Source organism: Gobius niger, assembly GCF_951799975.1.
Source record: "Gobius niger genome assembly, chromosome: 21".
NCBI classification, from domain to species: Eukaryota; Metazoa; Chordata; class Actinopteri; order Gobiiformes; family Gobiidae; genus Gobius; species Gobius niger.
The window spans coordinates 26,263,776-26,282,009 of record NC_136872.1 but is presented as its reverse complement, the minus strand read 5'-3'; the positions used below and the strand labels follow the sequence as shown (position 1 = coordinate 26,282,009).

At 43.4% G+C, this 18,234-nt stretch overlaps 2 protein-coding genes across 2 annotated transcripts in view; both read right to left on the bottom strand.

Annotated features, from left to right (window-relative positions):
* The window catches only part of LOC306981088 (NACHT, LRR and PYD domains-containing protein 12-like), a gene marked incomplete at both ends in the record, with an annotated part of 136,374 nt that extends 131,363 nt beyond the window's left edge, over positions 1–5,011 (bottom strand). Inside the window, 2 exons of the mRNA XM_079580638.1 lie at positions 1,446–1,578; positions 4,865–5,011. Coding sequence (XP_079436764.1) covers positions 1,446–1,578; positions 4,865–5,011 — 280 coding nt within the window. The remainder of the gene's footprint in view (positions 1–1,445; positions 1,579–4,864) is intronic.
* Positions 5,012–6,289: 1,278 nt separating this feature from the next.
* LOC306981087 (uncharacterized protein) lies at positions 6,290–17,730 on the bottom strand. Its single transcript, XM_079580637.1, has 7 exons — positions 17,719–17,730; positions 14,775–15,026; positions 14,037–14,282; positions 13,798–13,974; positions 8,510–8,572; positions 6,844–6,906; positions 6,290–6,451 (listed from the first exon to the last, which is right to left on the bottom strand). Exons 1-7 carry the CDS (start codon positions 17,723–17,725, stop codon positions 6,336–6,338), a joined length of 924 nt encoding a protein of 307 aa, XP_079436763.1. The 5' UTR covers positions 17,726–17,730; the 3' UTR covers positions 6,290–6,335.
* Positions 17,731–18,234: the final 504 nt, after the last annotated feature.

Below are 18,234 nucleotides of genomic sequence, written 5' to 3'. Positions count from 1 at the left end.
GAACTGAGCTGTAAATAGATTCAAACTGTACTTTGTCCTGTGTGTCAGTGTTACCTGGTGTGACGTGGAACAGGAAAAAACAAGAAAAGTCGCTCTAAGAAGTTTCTGATGTAAAGATGGACTCACCTGTGAAGCAGAAGCTCAGGTGGAGAAACATCAGGAACAGAGAAAAAACAGAGAAATGATCCATGACGAGAGAAGGGTTCACAGTTCAGAGAGAGGGAGGTGACAGGTGACTGAACAGCTGTGATCCTCCTCCTGTACGCCTCCCTCCTGTACGCCTCCCTCCTGTACGCCTCCCTCCTGTACGCCTCCCTCCTGTACGCCTCCCTCCTGTACGCCTCCCTCCTGTACGCCTCCCTCCTGTACGCCTCCCTCCTCCCTCTCAAACGCAGCACTTTGACACTGATTTACTGCAAACTGTTAAATATTGTGGTGGAATGAGGACAGTTCCGGCTGAGGAGCTGCTCACATGTTCAGTCAGATAAACTCCTCAGACCCTCACGGCCTGTAGGGGGCAGTGCAGCACATTCTGCAGCAGGGCTCAGTAAGACCTGACTCTGGAGGGAGTTTTATTACAGAGTCGTCTGGACTGGATCAGGAAGTCAGGGATTTACATGAGGAGGAGAAGTTTCCCAGACGTCACTCACAGAACATAAAGTTTAAAGTCATGAAAAGTGAATTAAAGCCTCACCACACTGGGACCTTCCATCCATGTTCTTCCTCTTTATCCGGGGCCGGGTCACGGGGGCAGCGTGTCAGCAGAGATGCCCAGACTTGTCAAAGAGGACACCCTCCGGCCCCTGGCTGCGCCTCGAGACTCTGTCCATAAAGGTAATGAACAGAACCGGTGACAAAGGGCAGCCCTGGCGGAGACCAACACGCACCGGGAACAGGTCTGACTTACTGCCGGCAATGAACCAAGCTCCTGCTGCTCATACAGGGAACGGACAGCCCTTAGCAGAGGGCCCCGGACCCCATACTCCCGGAGCACCCCCCACAGGGCACCACGAGGGCCCCGGACCCCATACTCCCGGAGCACCCCCACAGGGCACCACGAGGGCCCCGGACCCCATACTCCCGGAGCACCCCCCACAGGGCACCACGAGGGCCCCGGACCCCATACTCCGAACGCCTTCTCCAGATCCACAAAACACATGAACTCCCACGAACCCTCGAGCACCCGATGGAGGGTATAGAGCTGGTCCAGTGTGCCACGGCCAGGACGAAAACTGCATTGTTCCTCCTGGATCCGAGATTCAACTATCGGCCGGATCCTCCTCTCCAGCACCCTGGAGTAGACCTTACCGGGGAGGCTAAGGAGGGTGATTCCTCTGTAATTGGAACACACCCTCCGGTCCCCCTTCTTAAAGAGAGGGACCACCACCCCGGCGGCGATGTTGCAGAGACGTGTCAGCCAAGACAGTCCTACAACATCCAGAGACCGGGGGGGGGGGCGCTCAGATCACTGAGTTCGTGGTTAAACGCCTCCGTAAATGTGTGAGCCGTCTTCTGCTGAACAAACACGAAGGCCCAGTCGGGACGGTCGTCCCAGGGAGAGTCCGAGGAGAGTCCTGTCTGTGAAAGAGACATGACTGTGAGTCGTCCTCATGTTCCCTCATCACAGGTCAGTTTAATCACTTCTTTGTATGTTCAGTTAGATATTCTATATTAAATCATGCACAGTTGTTTCTGTCTGCGCATCTTACTCCGGTTTCCCCTATCACTAAAAACATGTACAATAGGCCTGGATGAATGAATGGTGGTCATAGGGACCAGGCCCGCCTTAATGTACCCATAGGCCCCGGGGCTTAACCAGAATTGTACGCCCCCACCCCCCTTTAGCACAAACCCTAAACCTAACCTATGACCCGACTAACCCTAAATCCTGACCCTAACCCTGCTACTCCTGCATGTGTCCCTCTGGCCAGGCCAGGGCCGACTCCAGGTACTCACAGAGGATCATCGCATACGGTTAGTCATGCCACAGGTGAAGTGAGTTTTCCTTAAAGATGCACTATGTCACTTTTTATGTGGAAAAAGCAGTCTTGATATTTGCGTGTGTTTGACCTTTTTCTGACTCGGGGGCGTCATGGGGGCAGTGTGGCACCTTCAGGAGCGCCTTTATGACGCTCCAGAAGCAATTGTTTTGGGGTTTCCGGCCCGTTTCTGGTTCAAACCCCTAAAAACAACTGACCCTGGTGCGTCATAGAGGCCACTGTGAGGGAGAGTGAAGGTGTCATGCTGCACCCATGACGCCACCGAATGCACGCTAGTATTGAGACTTTTTTTTCACATAAAAAGTTGCTTAGTGCACCTTTAATTCTGACAGGCCCTTGACTATGGTCGGCCCCTGGGCTCCAGCCCCTGCCAGCCCATTGGTTAAGGTGGCTCTGATAGGGCCTGTGCAGATGTGTGCAGTGGTTTGTGTCAGTCTCCCCCAGGGGAAGGTGGAGTGAATGTTCAGTTGTCTCATGTAAAGAGTTTGAGTCTGTGAAGGCTCGATGTAAACAAAGATCTTCTTCTTCTTCTTGAAGATGCTGCACTGAGAGTTCTCTGAAACTCTTCCCTGACGTCTCGCTGACCCCCCCGTGTGCTGAGCTGTAGTGTTTGGTCCACACTTCATCACCTGAACCACTGTTCTGTTGTTTTGATCACAAACATTCAGTGCAGCCTCGCTCCCGCTCACATCTATAGAAAACACACTTTTTAACTCCTGAGGGTTTGGTTCTAACGGCCTCTTTCACAGCATTAAACCTGCCCCGTCATTCAGACACAGTGGGTTTTGTTCTCTACAGCGCTACAGCACCCCCTGGTGGATCGTCTATGCATTACAAGCAATATTAACCTCTTAACTCCCGCCTGAACCGAGAGCATTTTCTCCAGTTCAGCTTTACCCAAATCCTGTATAGGCCAGTGTAACGCCTCATTTGAAAGCTAAGACCTACAAAACTTTTTTCTCACATCATCAGATTTTTTTTCAGCACTTTTTTTGTCTCATTTTTGTCAAATTTTCGTGACTTTTTTGTCACTTTTTCGTCAATCCTTTATCATTTTTTTGTAACTTTTTTGTCACATTTTTGATTTTTTTTCGTCAATTTTTTATAATTTTTTTTGGTCTTAGATCAGATAAAACTTCTTGTCGCCAATAGAACAAGTCATTATTCTCTTAACAGATTATATGGTATAATTTCAAGTGAAAAACAAATCTTTTTAAAAGTAAAAGTTAATTTGTCTGATTTCAAAGTGGGTTTTATGTTTGTTCCATTGGCATCATCATTTGAATCTTTATCTTAGCTTAGTCCAAACAGACTCAAATTCAACATAAATAACCTTTATTCAAGCAATTTTAAATCATTTATCTCATTTAAGATGGTATTTTTTCCAGTGTCGTGCTTTACTTTGGCCCTCGGTCTTTTTACAGTGAAACAAATTGGCCTCTGTTAACAAAACTTGCCTCCCCTGGTTTAACCTCTTAACTCCCGCCTGAACCGAGAGCATTTTCTCCAGTTCAGCTTTACCCAAATCCTGTAGGCCAGTGTAACGCCTCATTTGAAAGACCTGCAAAACTAAATGGATCTTTTTCCTCACGTCAGATTTTTTTTTGTCACTTTTTTGTCGGGCAGTCGACTCATTTTGGTCAAAGTTTCGTGACTTTTTTTTTAACTTTTTTGTCAAATTTTCGATTTTTTTTGGTCATTTTTTTGTCAAATTCTCATCACTTTTTCGTCCATTTTTTCGTCAATTTTTTCGTCCATTTTTTCGTCCATTTTTTCGTCCATTTTTTGTCACTTTTTCGTTGTGTTTTCGTCTCTTGTTTTTCGTTTTTTTTTTTCATGGCTTTGTCGTCACGTTTTCCTCACATGTTGTGTTTTTGTCACTTTTTTGCTACTTATCCAGCACATTTTTGTTTTTGGATGCTTTTCTTTTAACCTCTTAACTCCCGCCTGAACCGAGAGCATTTTCTCCAGTTCAGCTTTACCCAAATCCTGTATAGGCCAGTGTAACGCCTCATGTGAAAGATCTACAAAACTCATCTAAATGGATCTTTTCCCTCACATCATCACATTTTTTTTACATTTTTGAGGGGGGTTTTCAACTCATTTTTGTAAATTTATTGTCATTTTTTTTGTCATTTTTTTGTCTTTTTTGCTCCTCCCCCCTGTACACCTCCCCCCCCCCCTGAGCTCCGCCCCCTCTCTCTGAGCAAATGTACAGCGCCTCTGGAAAGCACTAATGCACCTGGAACTTTTGCACATTGTGTCATGTTTACAACCCTGAACACAAAGGTTTTATTTTTATTTTATTACTGAACGTTCACACACAAGTAACAGACGACTGTGAAGTGAAAGCAAAATGATACATGATTCTGTTTTTTTAAAAACAAAATAGAAAAGTGAAAAGTGGGGCTTGCATAAGTATCATACAGATGAATGAATACTTTGTGAACCCGCTTTCGTCTTCTGGGTTTGACTCTACAAGATTAGCACATGTAGAGACTGACATTTTAGCCCATTCATCTTTACAAAACAACTCAAGCTCTGTCACATTAGAAGGAGAGCGTTTGTGAACAGCAGTTTTCAGATTATTCCACAGATTTTGCGGATGCAGAGAGGCTGGTCCAGGCCTTTGTCTCCTCCAGGCTCGACTACTGCAACGCACTCCTCATCGGGATCCCTGGCAGGAGCCTGCAGAGATTGCAGTACATTCAGAACTGCGCTGCCAGGGTCCTGATGAGGGTGCGTAAGTCTGAACACATCACACCCATCCTCCATAAACTCCACTGGCTTCCTGTTAGGTTCAGGATTAGTATAAGATCTGCCTCCTGACCTATCAGTGTGTCTACGGCAGCGCACCAGTGTACCTTAAAGAACTCATCAACAACCACAAACCAACCCGACAGCTCCTCTGACAGCTCCACCTCCTGGTCCCCAAGACAAAGCTCCGCACTCTGGGTGATAGGTCGTTCCAGGCAGCTGCTCCTCGACTGTGGAACGCCCTCCCCAACCATCACCACCACAGTCTATTGAGTTTTTTAAAAGTAAACTGAAGACCCACTTATTTTGGGCGGCTTACTCTGTTTTTACTGCTATTATTCTTCGGGTTTTTACTATTGAAATGTTATGTTGTCTTTGTTGTTGTTGTTTTTTTGTGTGTGTGTCAATTGTAGCACTTTGAGATGTGTTTTTCATATGTAAAGTGCAATACAAATAAAATGTATTATTATTTATTATTATTTTCAACTGATAGAGAAGAAGGCTCTGAACACAGTGGTTCTCAGCCTCAGGACCATCGGCTGCTCTTTGCTGCTCCTCCACATATAAAGCTCGACGACTGAATCCAGCTTTACAACTTAATTCTAGCTGTTTATCTGCTTAAATATAGTGTTTTTAGTGCAAAATATTCTAGAAAAAAGAATTATTTGCAAGAAAATAATGCTGACCCCATTGGCAGAATATTTTCTGCCAAAACAAGACAAGACAAAACGTCTCATTTTAAGATTTTTTTCCTTGTTTTTAGTGGGGCACTTTTTGCAGTGTTACGTGTTTTACATGTCGCACTTTGAGCTCTTTGCACATTTCTCTCAGTCTGAGCTGTCGTTACTCTGAGAGTCGATCACACACACACAGGCCCAGGTGTGAACATTCTGCCGTCATTATGTTATAAAGACAGTTTCATACCTCAGAGAAATGCTGTGTGAGCACTTGCACACATACTTACTTAACACACAGTACACAGTTTATGTTTATGGTTGTAAACATGACAAAATGAGCAAACGTTGAAGGTGTATTTATACTCTCGAGTAAGTGTATTTAACCTCTCCATGTAAAGAACAGCTCCGGCCTGCAGAGGGCGCCAGTGTGCCCACATCTCTTCTATTCCACCAGCAGCCTTGGTATTTCAGCTTAGTACTTTATTTTCATTGAGACATGTTATAATCCAGAAAAGAACATGAGCTGTGAATGAGAACGTGGTTTCCCTGAGAGCAGCTCTGAGCTCTGAGCTCTGAGCTCTGAGCTCTGAGCTCTGAGCTCTGAGCTCTGAGCTCTGAGCTCTGAGCTCTGAGCTCTGAGCTCTGAACTCTGAGCTCTGAGCTCTGAGCTCTTCCTGGGTCACACAAAGGCAGAGCAGGATCCGAGTCCCGGGTCCAGAGAAACTTCAGGACCAGCGACACCTTTATCCACCAGCGACACCTTTTAATACTTATACAAATCCAAGAAAATCATCTTTAAAGGAACAACTTTCAATATGATTTCCTCAAGGTCTGTAATGTCCTGGTTTAGTCCTGGTTTAGTCCTGGTTTAGTCCTGGTTTAGTCCTGGTTTAGTCCTGACTCAGTCCAGGTTTAGTCCAGGTCTGAAGGCAGTAAAGTCCTGGTCTGGGCTGATGTTTCTGTGCCGGTTCCTCAGAGTCTGGACTGTGGTGACAGAACGATCCGCCTCCTCCACATCTGGACAGAGGAATAAAAACAGGTAAAGGAGAGAATGCAGAAATAACCGGTGCATTAAATAGTAAAGACAGTGATGAGTTTGTGAAAGGAGCAGGAACAGTGTCGGGTTTGTCTTGTTTAAAGTGTGTCTGTTTCTTTGTGAATGAATCAGATCCTCAGGTTTATTTCAGCGGCCCTGGTGAGCGTGGGGGGTTCTTAGTTTCTGACTTTTGAAATCTTTCCCCGGACTGTCCTCAGAGCTGCAGGAGCTCCTCAGTGAGATCCTCCAGCTCCTGATCCGGACTGTCCTCAGAGCTGCAGGAGCTCCTCAGTGAGATCCTCCAGCTCCTGATCCGGACTGTGCTCAGAGCTGCAGGAGCTCCTCAGTGAGATCCTTCAGTCTCTGGTCTCACCTGTGACGTCATGGTAACAGACTTCAGAGGTCACCGTGGGGTCGATCCTACGCAGGTCACGATCTGGAAAACACAGATTTAACATGAGAGACGTTCAGCATAAAAGTGAAGCTTCAGCCCCACCCAGAGCATCTGCAGCAGAGGAGGCAAGTTCTGTTCACGGAGGACGATGTTTTTCATTGTAAAAAGACCGAGGGCCGAAGTAAAGCACGACACTGGAAACATGACCTTCTTAAATGAGATAAATGACTTAAAATTGCTTGAATAAAGCTTCTTTATGTTGAATTTGAGTCTGTTTGGACTAATCTGAGCTAAAAATACAAATGCTGATGCCAATGGAACAAACATAAAACCCACTTTGAAATCAGACAAATGAACTCTTTTACAAAGATTTGTTTTTCACAATATAATCTGAATGAGGAGAATAATGACTTGTTCCATTGGTGATAAGATGTTTTATCTGATCTAAGACCACACTACAAAAAGTGAATATCAAGCATTGGCTTAAATGAGTTGAATTGAGGAAATGTTTTTTGTTTTGAGCGGTTTTCACTCATTTAGACACTTTTCCTGATCGGACCGAGTTTCCTTTGCTTGTTTGAGGACATTTCAGACCAGTTCTAGGGTAAATCTCGCTTGAAATAAGAAAGTAAAATTGTCAATGAGACAAGGCCAATTTTGGCAAAGAAAATGAGCTGAAATAAGGACGAAATGTATCGAAACGAGTCAGAAACATCTCAGAACAAGTGACATAATCCGGGACAAATGCCCAACAACTTCTTAACCAGTCAAAACAACTAAAATTTGAATTATTGTGCTCAAACTGAGATGTTTATACTGATCTAGTTAATGACTTTTTGCAGTGCAGACCAAATCTACTCAAACTTTAGATTGAATCTCTTAATTCAAGTGGGTTTCTGTCATTTCTGCCTTAAAATCTACAATTCTACAAATGCCAGAGTTGTGTATAATATGACCTAACTGGTTGCATTGACAGTATTTCTCTCCATTTAACCTTAAAAATGTTTCTGATTTGTGTCATAATCAGTGTCAATTTCGTCGACTAAAATATTTAGTCTTAATTTTAGTCAAAGTGATATTTTTGTGACTAAAATTGGACTAAAACTAAATTAAAAGTTTCTCATGAGACTAAAACTGTGACTAAAATGTCCAGATATTTGAGTCGACTAAAATCAGACTAAATAAAAATGAAAAGGAGAGACTAAAATCATCCAAACTTGTATTGAGCGTCTGAAAGAGCCTCAGATCATGTTTAAAGGATCAGCTCTGAGCTTTGTTCATGTGGAAAACATGGATTATTCAGTATTTTGTAGAGTGTAATATTCAAAATACTGCAAAAATACTCTCAAAGTCAAGCCTTTTACTCAAAATCATAATTAAAACTAACTTTTCTTTGAAAGTAATATTGAAACTATCTCTTTCCCCTCCTTTTTAGATCTGAGGTAAGTCCAAGTACCCCCTGCCAAGTGCTCAAGTACCCAGGGGGGGACTGGGACTGAAAACAGCCCTGGACTCTGACCAGATTTGGGTAAAGCCAAACTGGAGAGAACGTGCTCAGTTGAGGAGCAGGTTGGCCTCTCGTCTCTAAAGTCTGAAGTCCCTCCTCACAGACCCAGGTGACCCTCAGGGAGCGTCTGTGACTGACCTGTGTCCGGGCGGTAACAGACTCGAGAGGTCAGCGTCGGGTCGGGCTGACTCGGGTCACGCTCTGGAAACACATTTCACATTTACAGAGTCGGGATTTCACAGACGAGGAGGCGACGGACCAGACAAAGCTGCGCCAGTGAGTCATCAAGAACACTTTGAAAAATCTGTGTTTACATGTTGATTAAATGTGGAGAAATCGATGAAAAGGTGTATTTTACATGAGGAGCTGCAGGAAACAGAAAAGGGACAAACAAGGAGGTATCCAGGCGAGACTCGCAATATAATAATGATAATGCATTGGTTTCATTTAGTGCTTTACTGGACACTGAGACTCTTTATTACATTATTATTTATCATTATTATTTGTCATGTTTTTGGATCCAACCACATGAATGAAGATCTGATACTTTCAGGGGCGGGAACTTATACATGTACTTCCTCCTTCTTCTTCTTTTATCTACAGTATTATAAAGTATTTTCAAGTGTCAAACTCGGAATAATCAATAAATCAATTCATTATTACTAGTACTATTGTAGCCACAGCTGTCCTGGGGCAGACTGGGGGAGGTGAGGCCCCTCCCACCACCACTCACTACATTCACCCAGACTTCTCCATCCAAGGACAGGCCAGGCCCTGATCTTAGCCTCGAGGTCTGACGGGGCGGGTAGAGTAATATTCTTTTACTTCTCTTTACTTTAAGCATAAAGCCGTCTGATCCCAGTCATTTGAGTCATTTGTTCTTAAGTCTTTGTGTTTTTGAAAATGGGAAGTCCGAGTTTTCTGTCCGTGTCAGTTTTGTGCATAGTTTAGGACAGGGGTGCCCAAAGTGGGGCCCGCGGTCACAATTCTGTTGGCCCGGCAGAGAGTGACCTACTTTTGCGCTGCGTGTGGTTAATACTAACTCTCTTCCATTCATTCTCAAAGGTAAATATGGATGCAGTACATTTTTTGACCACGAGCCTCAAATTGGGGGCGCTGTTTCACTCCTTTCGCAAAGTTAAGGAAACACTGTTGTGGTGTCTTGGTATTTATTAATCACAGAGCGTTGTAGCATCAACTTTCGCAGTTTTCTAACCATTATTTACAAAGGTTGTTGACATTAACAACAGCATATGTTAAAAAGTGACTTATAAAAGAATTGATGCTGAACTGACACTTTCAAAATAATCTAATGTTTCATTTTCTTTGAGTGAACGAATGAGGTAAAGTTACTGTAGGTGCTGTAGATACAGGTGTGTTTTTTTTTTTTAACTAAATTGCTACAACTGTTGATTTTGTTTTACTAAAATTAGGCTTTTGCCATAGTTACCATTTATTTTAATATAGCGTGTTATTTGCATAGATAGAATCAAATGCAAATGTGGGCTATCGAAAACATTAAACTAAATAAAATAAAGTAGCTTCATCATTTGCAGTTACATGTGTTTTTCGTGCTTGACATCGCCATGTTTGTCCCGCGACTCACAGGAAAGTTTGGGAACCCCTGGTTTAGGAGACCGTGTGAAATTATTTAACTCTATAAACATTGCTTGTTTGTTGAGGATGTTGACCTTTATTAAAGAAATGAATATTTTCTGTGAAAAACCACACTTAGGGCAGGACGTCAGTGGTCAGAGGCCGTTTCCAGGAAACAGCCTCTGCTTCATGAGTCTGTGGCTGCAGAGGTGGGTCTGCTGAAGACAGAGGTGTTGCATCAAACCACAGAGTGTTCCAGTCCGAGCTCAGAGTCCTCTGCACCGCCGGGAACTCAACTAGCAGCAATAAGCAAACAACTAACAACTAACAACTAACAACTAACAACTAACAACTAACAACTAACAACTAACAACTAGCAACTAACAACTAACAACTAGCAACTAGCAACTAACAACTAACAACTAGCAACTAACAACTAACAACTAGCAACTAGCAACTAACAACTAACAACTAGCAACTAGCAACTAACAACTAACAACTAGCAACTAACAACTAGCAACTAGCAACTAGCAACTAACAACTAACAACTAGCAACTAGCAACTAACAACTAACAACTAACAACTAACAAGTAGCAACTAGCAACTAACAAGTAGCAACCAGCAACTTACAACTAGCAGCAAAAAGCTAACAACTAACAAGTAGCAAACAACCAACAACTTACAACTAACAACCAACAACTAACAACTAACAACTAACAACTAACAACTAGCAACTAACAACTAACAACTAACAACTAACAAGTAGCAAACAACCAACAACTTACAACTAACAACTAACAACTAACAACTAACAACTAACAACTAACAACTAGCAGCAAAAAGCTAACAACTAACAAGTAGCAAACAACCAGCAACTTACAACTAACAACTAACAACTAACAACTAACAACTAACAACTAACAACTAGCAACTAACAACTAACAACTAGCAGCAAAAAGCAAACAACTAACAAGTAGCAAACAACCAGCAACCAGCAACTAACAACTAACAACTAACAAGTAGCAAACAACCAGCAACCAGCAACTAACAATTAGCAAAGAACAACTAGCAACTAACAATCAACAACCAACAACCAACAGTTAACAGTTAACAGTTAACAGTTAACAGTTAACAGTTAACAGCTAACAGCTAACAGCTAACAGCTAACAACCAGCAACTAACCACTATTACTGTTGTAGGAAGTCTGTACAAAGTTCTAAATCTGACTTGATGAGGCCCAGACCCGGAACACAGAGGTGTGTTCTACAGGAGTCACAGAGGAGAACGCTGACAGAGGTGTGTTCTACAGGAGACACTGAGGAGAACACTGACAGAGGTGTGTTCTACAGGAGCCACAGAGGAGAACACTGACAGAGGTGTGTTCTACAGGAGTCACAGAGGAGAACACTGACAGAGGTGTGTTCTACAGGAGTCACAGAGGAGAGAACGCTGACAGAGGTGTGTTCTACAGGAGTCACAGAGGAGAACACTGACAGAGGTGTGTTCTACAGGAGTCACAGAGGAGAACGCTGACAGAGGTGTGTTCTACAGGAGTCACAGAGGAGAGAACACTGACAGAGGTGTGTTCTACAGGAGTCACAGAGGAGAACGCTGACAGAGGTGTGTTCTACAGGAGCCACAGAGGAGAACACTGACAGAGGCGTGTTCTACAGGAGTCACAGAGGAGAACGCTGACAGAGGTGTGTTCTACAGGAGTCACAGAGGAGAGAACACTGACAGAGGCGTGTTCTACAGGAGCCACAGAGGAGAACACTGACAGAGGCGTGTTCTACAGGAGTCACAGAGGAGAGAACACTGACAGAGGTGTGTTCTACAGGAGTCACAGAGGAGAGAACACTGACAGAGGTGTGTTCTACAGGAGTCACAGAGGAGAACGCTGACAGAGGTGTGTTCTACAGGAGCCACAGAGGAGAACACTGACAGAGGCGTGTTCTACAGGAGTCACAGAGGAGAGAACACTGACAGAGGTGTGTTCTACAGGAGTCACAGAGGAGAGAACACTGACAGAGGTGTGTTCTACAGGAGTTACAGAGGAGAACACTGACAGAGGTGTGTTCTACAGGAGTCACAGAGGAGAGAACACTGACAGAGGTGTGTTCTACAGGAGTCACAGAGGAGAGAACACTGACAGAGGTGTGTTCTACAGGAGTCACAGAGGAGAACGCTGACAGAGGTGTGTTCTACAGGAGCCACAGAGGAGAACACTGACAGAGGCGTGTTCTACAGGAGTCACAGAGGAGAACGCTGACAGAGGTGTGTTCTACAGGAGTCACAGAGGAGAGAACACTGACAGAGGCGTGTTCTACAGGAGCCACAGAGGAGAACACTGACAGAGGCGTGTTCTACAGGAGTCACAGAGGAGAGAACACTGACAGAGGCGTGTTCTACAGGAGTCACAGAGGAGAACACTGACAGAGGCGTGTTCTACAGGAGTCACAGAGGAGAGAACACTGACAGAGGCGTGTTCTACAGGAGTTACAGAGGAGAACACTGACAGAGGTGTGTTCTACAGGAGTCACAGAGGAGAGAACACTGACAGAGGCGTGTTCTACAGGAGCCACAGAGGAGAACACTGACAGAGGTGTGTTCTACAGGAGTCACAGAGGAGAGAACACTGACAGAGGCGTGTTCTACAGGAGTCACAGAGGAGAACACTGACAGAGGCGTGTTCTACAGGAGTCACAGAGGAGAGAACACTGACAGAGGCGTGTTCTACAGGAGCCACAGAGGAGAGAACACTGACAGAGGCGTGTTCTACAGGAGTCACAGAGGAGAGAACACTGACAGAGGCGTGTTCTACAGGAGTCACAGAGGAGAGAACACTGACAGAGGTGTGTTCTACAGGAGTCACAGAGGAGAACACTGACAGAGGCGTGTTCTACAGGAGTCACAGAGGAGAGAACACTGACAGAGGTGTGTTCTACAGGAGTCACAGAGGAGAGAACACTGACAGAGGTGTGTTCTACAGGAGTCACAGAGGAGAGAACACTGACAGAGGTGTGTTCTACAGGAGTCACAGAGGAGAACGCTGACAGAGGTGTGTTCTACAGGAGTCACAGAGGAGAACGCTGACAGAGGTGTGTTCTACAGGAGTCACAGAGGAGAACGCTGACAGAGGTGTGTTCTACAGGAGCCACAGAGGAGAACACTGACAGAGGTGTGTTCTACAGGAGTCACAGAGGAGAGAACACTGACAGAGGTGTGTTCTACAGGAGTCACAGAGGAGAACACTGACAGAGGTGTGTTCTACAGGAGACACAGAGGAGAGAACACTGACAGAGGTGTGTTCTACAGGAGTCACAGAGGAGAACACTGACAGAGGTGTGTTCTACAGGAGTCACAGAGGAGAGAACACTGACAGAGGTGTGTTCTACAGGAGACACAGAGGAGAGAACACTGACAGAGGTGTGTTCTACAGGAGTCACAGAGGAGAACACTGACAGAGGTGTGTTCTACAGGAGTCACAGAGGAGAACACTGACAGAGGTGTGTTCTACAGGAGTCACAGAGGAGAACACTGACAGAGGTGTGTTCTACAGGAGCCACAGAGGAGAGAACACTGACAGAGGTGTGTTCTACAGGAGCCACAGAGGAGAACACTGACAGAGGTGTGTTCTACAGGAGACACAGAGGAGAGAACACTGACAGAGGTGTGTTCTACAGGAGCTACAGAGGAGAACACTGACAGAGGTGTGTTCTACAGGAGTCACAGAGGAGAGAACACTGACAGAGGTGTGTTCTACAGGAGACACAGAGGAGAGAACACTGACAGAGGTGTGTTCTACAGGAGTCACAGAGGAGAACACTGACCTGTTCGACTGTTCAGCAGAACCAGAGCCAGAACCACCAGCAGAACCAGGAGGACAGGCCCGAGGATGGACGAGAGGAGCAGAGGGGAGGGGGGGGGCAGAGGGGGAGGCAGAGGGGGAGGCAGAGGGGGGGTCCACACCGGGGGAGGGCGGCGGCTGCTGCTCAGAACCTTCTCCTCTGTGAAAGAGAAGCTGGATGAGTGAGAGCCGAGGAGCTGATCCCAGGTCTGTGTGACTGACCTGAGTGGACTCTCAGTCTGCTGCTCTCAGAGCGCTGTCCTCCGCTCTCACACTGGTACAGGCCTGAGTCAGACAGCGCCACCTGCTGGAGGCTCATGTGACCTTCAGGCTGCTCCGGGAGGAGGAGGAGTCCGTCTCTATAGAAACGAGCCGGGAGGGCGGGGCCAGACTCACGTCGACACCGGAGAAGCACAGAGTCTCCAACAGATACAGGACGGACTGGAATCTGCAGCAGAATCCCCCTGTCTGAGAGAGACAGCTGTAACCAACCACCCCCTGTAACCAACAACCCCCTGTAACCAACCACCCCCTGTAACCAACCCCCCCCTGTTACCAACCCCCCCCTGTAACCAACCACTGTAACCAACCACTGTAACCAACCCTTCCCTCAGAGCCGCCATGTTGGTTTTTCTCTTTTATCCTTTAAAGCAGCACTCAGTAACTTAATAAATCCTTCCCGTCGTCCCTCTGGGGGTGATACGAGTGACGACTGGGGGGTCTTTCATCGCCCCCTGGTGTCTCTGGCCAGAAAACCACAATTGCAACTTGACTACCATCGGGTCGGAGTCACCAATACACACTAATGGAATCAGGAAGTAGAAGCTAACAGGCTAACTGCAGCTAGCTCCACTTAAACAGTGTTTACAGGATTTACTCTCACGGGGAATTAAAGAGTAAAAACAAAATGGACGACAGCTGCAGTGGCACTTACGGCCTCTAGGGGCAGGAGTTACTCACCTCTCACAGTGATGTCCACGGGCTCAGAGGCGGCGCTGTTGGTCTCACACCAGTACTGACCGCTGTCCTGGAGAAACAGTCGGTCCAGAGAACAGCTGGACTTGTGTAGAACATCTCCAAACTCTGAGCACGGCTGGTTATATCTGCCGCTGGAGTTTCTCCTCACGGTCCAGGGTCCAGAGACTCCACAGCTGAAAGACACCGAGTGACCTCTGAAGAACTGGGACTGGTCCGGACTCACGCTCAGGAAAACTGCAGACACAAGAGCCTCGGAGTCAGGAGGAAACATCTCTGCAGCTCCTCATTCTGCAAACTGACACTGAGGCCGTCAGAGAGGAGGAGCTTCATCATGACCATGTCCCTCAGAGTCAGGAGGAAACATCTCTGCAGCTGCAAACTGACACTGAGGCGTCACAGAGGAGGAGCTTCATCATGACCATGTCCCTCAGAGTCAGGAGGAAACATCTCTGCGGCTCCTCATCCTGCAAACTGACACTGAGGTAGGGCTGCTCGATTATTGAAATAATAATAATCACGATTATTTTTGTCATAATTGAAATCACGATTATTCAAACGATTATTTGTTGCCTTTAAAAAAATCCATCAAAAAAGTGACAAAAGTCCATTAAAAAAAGACAAAAATCCATTAAAAAAAGACAAAAATCCATTAAAAAAAGACAAAAGTCCATTAAAAAAAAGACACAAATCCATTAAAAAAAAGACAAAAATCCATTAAAAAAAGACAAAAGTCCATTAAAAAAAAGACAAAAATCCATTAAAAAAAGACAAAAATCCATTAAAAAAAGACAAAAATCCATTAAAAAAAAGACAAAAATCCATCAAAAAAGTGACAAAAATCCATTCAAAAAATGACAAAAATCCATTAAAAAAAGACAAAAGTCCATTAAAAAAAAGACAAAAATCCATTAAAAAAAGACAAAAGTCCATTAAAAAAAAGACACAAATCCATTAAAAAAAAGACAAAAATCCATTAAAAAAAGACAAAAGTCCATTAAAAAAAAGACAAAAATCCATTAAAAAAAGACAAAAATCCATTAAAAAAAAGACAAAAATCCATTAAAAAAAGACAAAAATCCATCAAAAAAGTGACAAAAATCCATTAAAAAAAAGACAAAAATCCATCAAAAAAATGACAAAAATCCATTAAAAAAATGACAAAAATCCAGCAAAAAAATGACAAAAGTCCAGCAAAAAAAAGACAAAAATCCAGCAAAAAAAAGACAAAAATCCAGCAAAAAAGTGACAAAAATCCAGCAAAAAAGTGACAAAAATCCATTAAAAAAAAGACAAAAATCCATCAAAAAAGTGACAAAAATCCATTAAAAAAAAAGACAAAAATCCATTAAAAAAATGACAAAAATCCAGCAAAAAAATGACAAAAGTCCAGCAAAAAAAAGACAAAAATCCAGCAAAAAAAAGACAAAAATCCAGCAAAAAAGTGACAAAAATCCAGCAAAAAAATTACAAAAATCCAAAAATTAGAAAAAAGAAAATTGATTTTTTTTTTTTAAATAATTAAAAAATTAAAAAATTAAATTATAATAGATTTTTTGCGATTATGCTAATTTTGTAATCGAAATCGTAATCGAATTTAGATTAATTGCAGAGCTGCAAACTGGCACTGAGGCGTCACAGAGGAGGAGCTTCATCATGACAGAGACCCAGGACACTCAGAGAAACTCAGATCAGGAACATCACACACATGTGTTTGTGAGAGAGTTCTGGGTTAATCTAAAAGCTTCTTGAAAAAGCATCAAATCCGACAAAAAACGAGATGTAAATCAAACAAAAAATGTGACAAAAAAGCAACATCTGTCAAAAATTCTAATTTTGTTTTTTGAAATGCAAAACTCAATAAATCAGGTAAAGGAGTAAATATTCAAAATGCCTTAAAGATAATGTTTAGCTTTAAGACTCGTTCAGAGTCCAGAGTCTGAAGGAGCTGAAGGAGAATTAAAGTAAATATTTGTGATGTTCATTTTATTTTTCATTTTATTTATTTATTTCATTCAAAAGTGATGTTATGCAATCACATTAAAACCGCCAACACAGTATGAATGAAACGGAGCAGAGGAGAAGAACAAGTCTTATAATATCTGCCCCTTTTGTTCCTTCACACTTTACACTTCACACTGTTGTCCTTTGGACATAATGTTTAGGAGAATCAAAGTGAATATGTGTGGTGTTTAGGAGAGTTAAAGTGTATATTTGTGAAGTTTAGGAGAGTTAAAGTGTATATTTGTGAAGTTTAGGAGAGTTAAAGTGAATATTTGTGAAGTTTAGTAGAATTAAAGTGAATATTTGTGATGTTTAGGAGAGTTAAAGTGAATATTTGTGAAGTTTAGGAGAGTTAAAGTGTATATTTGTGAAGTTTAGGAGAGTTAAAGTGAATATTTGTGAAGTTTAGTAGAATTAAAGTGAATATTTGTGATGTTTAGGAGAGTTAAAGTGAATATTTGTGAAGTTTAGGAGAGTTAAAGTGAATATTTGTGAAGTTTAGGAGAGTTAAAGTGAATATTTGTGAAGTTTAGTAGAATTAAAGTGAATATTTGTGATGTGTAGGATAATTAAAGTGAATATTTGTGATGTTTCGGAGAGTTAAAGTGAATATTTGTGATATTTAGGAGAATTAAAGTGAATATTTGTGATGTTTCGGAGAGTTAAAGTGAATATTTGTGATGTGTAGGATAATTAAAGTGAATATTTGTGATGTTTTGGAGAGTTAAAGTGAATATTTGTGATATTTAGGAGAATTAAAGTGAATATTTGTGATGTTTCGGAGAGTTAAAGTGAATATTTGTGATGTTTAGGAGAATTCAAGTGAATATTCGTGATGTTTAGGAGAGTTAAAGTGAATATTTGTGATGTTTAGGAGAATTAAAGTGTATAATTGTGGTGTGTGAGAGTCAGAGGAGGTACTCACGGCTCATGGTGGAGGCTCTGAAACTGAACACACTCTTCCTGTGACACACTTTAACTCAAGACAGGAAACACTTCAGGAAACTGTCGTCACGAGAACTTTAACCTGTTACTGATCGTGCTACTGTTAGGCTAAAGGTCAGGGGTCAGGCTAAAGGTCAGGGGTCAGGCTAAAGGTCAGGGGTCAGGCTGTAGAAGAGCTGAGCAGCTCTCTCAGTGGCAGACTGAGACACCCTCAGTGCAAGAAGGAGCAGGTCCTTCATCCCCTCTGCTGTCAGGCTGTACAATAAGACTGTAAAGCAGGGATGCCCAAAGTGGGGCCCGCGGGCCAAATTTGGCCCGCCGAAACAATTCTGTTGGCCCGCCAGAGAGTGACCTACTTTAGTGCTGCATGTGGTTAATACTAACTCTCTTCCATTCATTCTCAAAGGTAAACATGGATGCAGTACAGTTTTTGACCACCAGCGTCAAATTGGGGGCGCTGTTTCACTCCTTTCACAAAGTTAAGGAAACACTGTTG

Bases quoted from the DNA above. Each gene is read 5' to 3' on its own strand.
- LOC306981087 (XM_079580637.1), bottom strand. The intron at 8,573-13,797 runs GTCAGTGTTCTC...ATGTGTTTCCAG, and splicing joins TCTGCTGAACAGTCGAACAG to AGCGTGACCCGAGTCAGCCC. The intron at 6,907-8,509 runs GTCAGTCACAGA...TGTGTTTTCCAG, and splicing joins CTGTTACCGCCCGGACACAG to ATCGTGACCTGCGTAGGATC.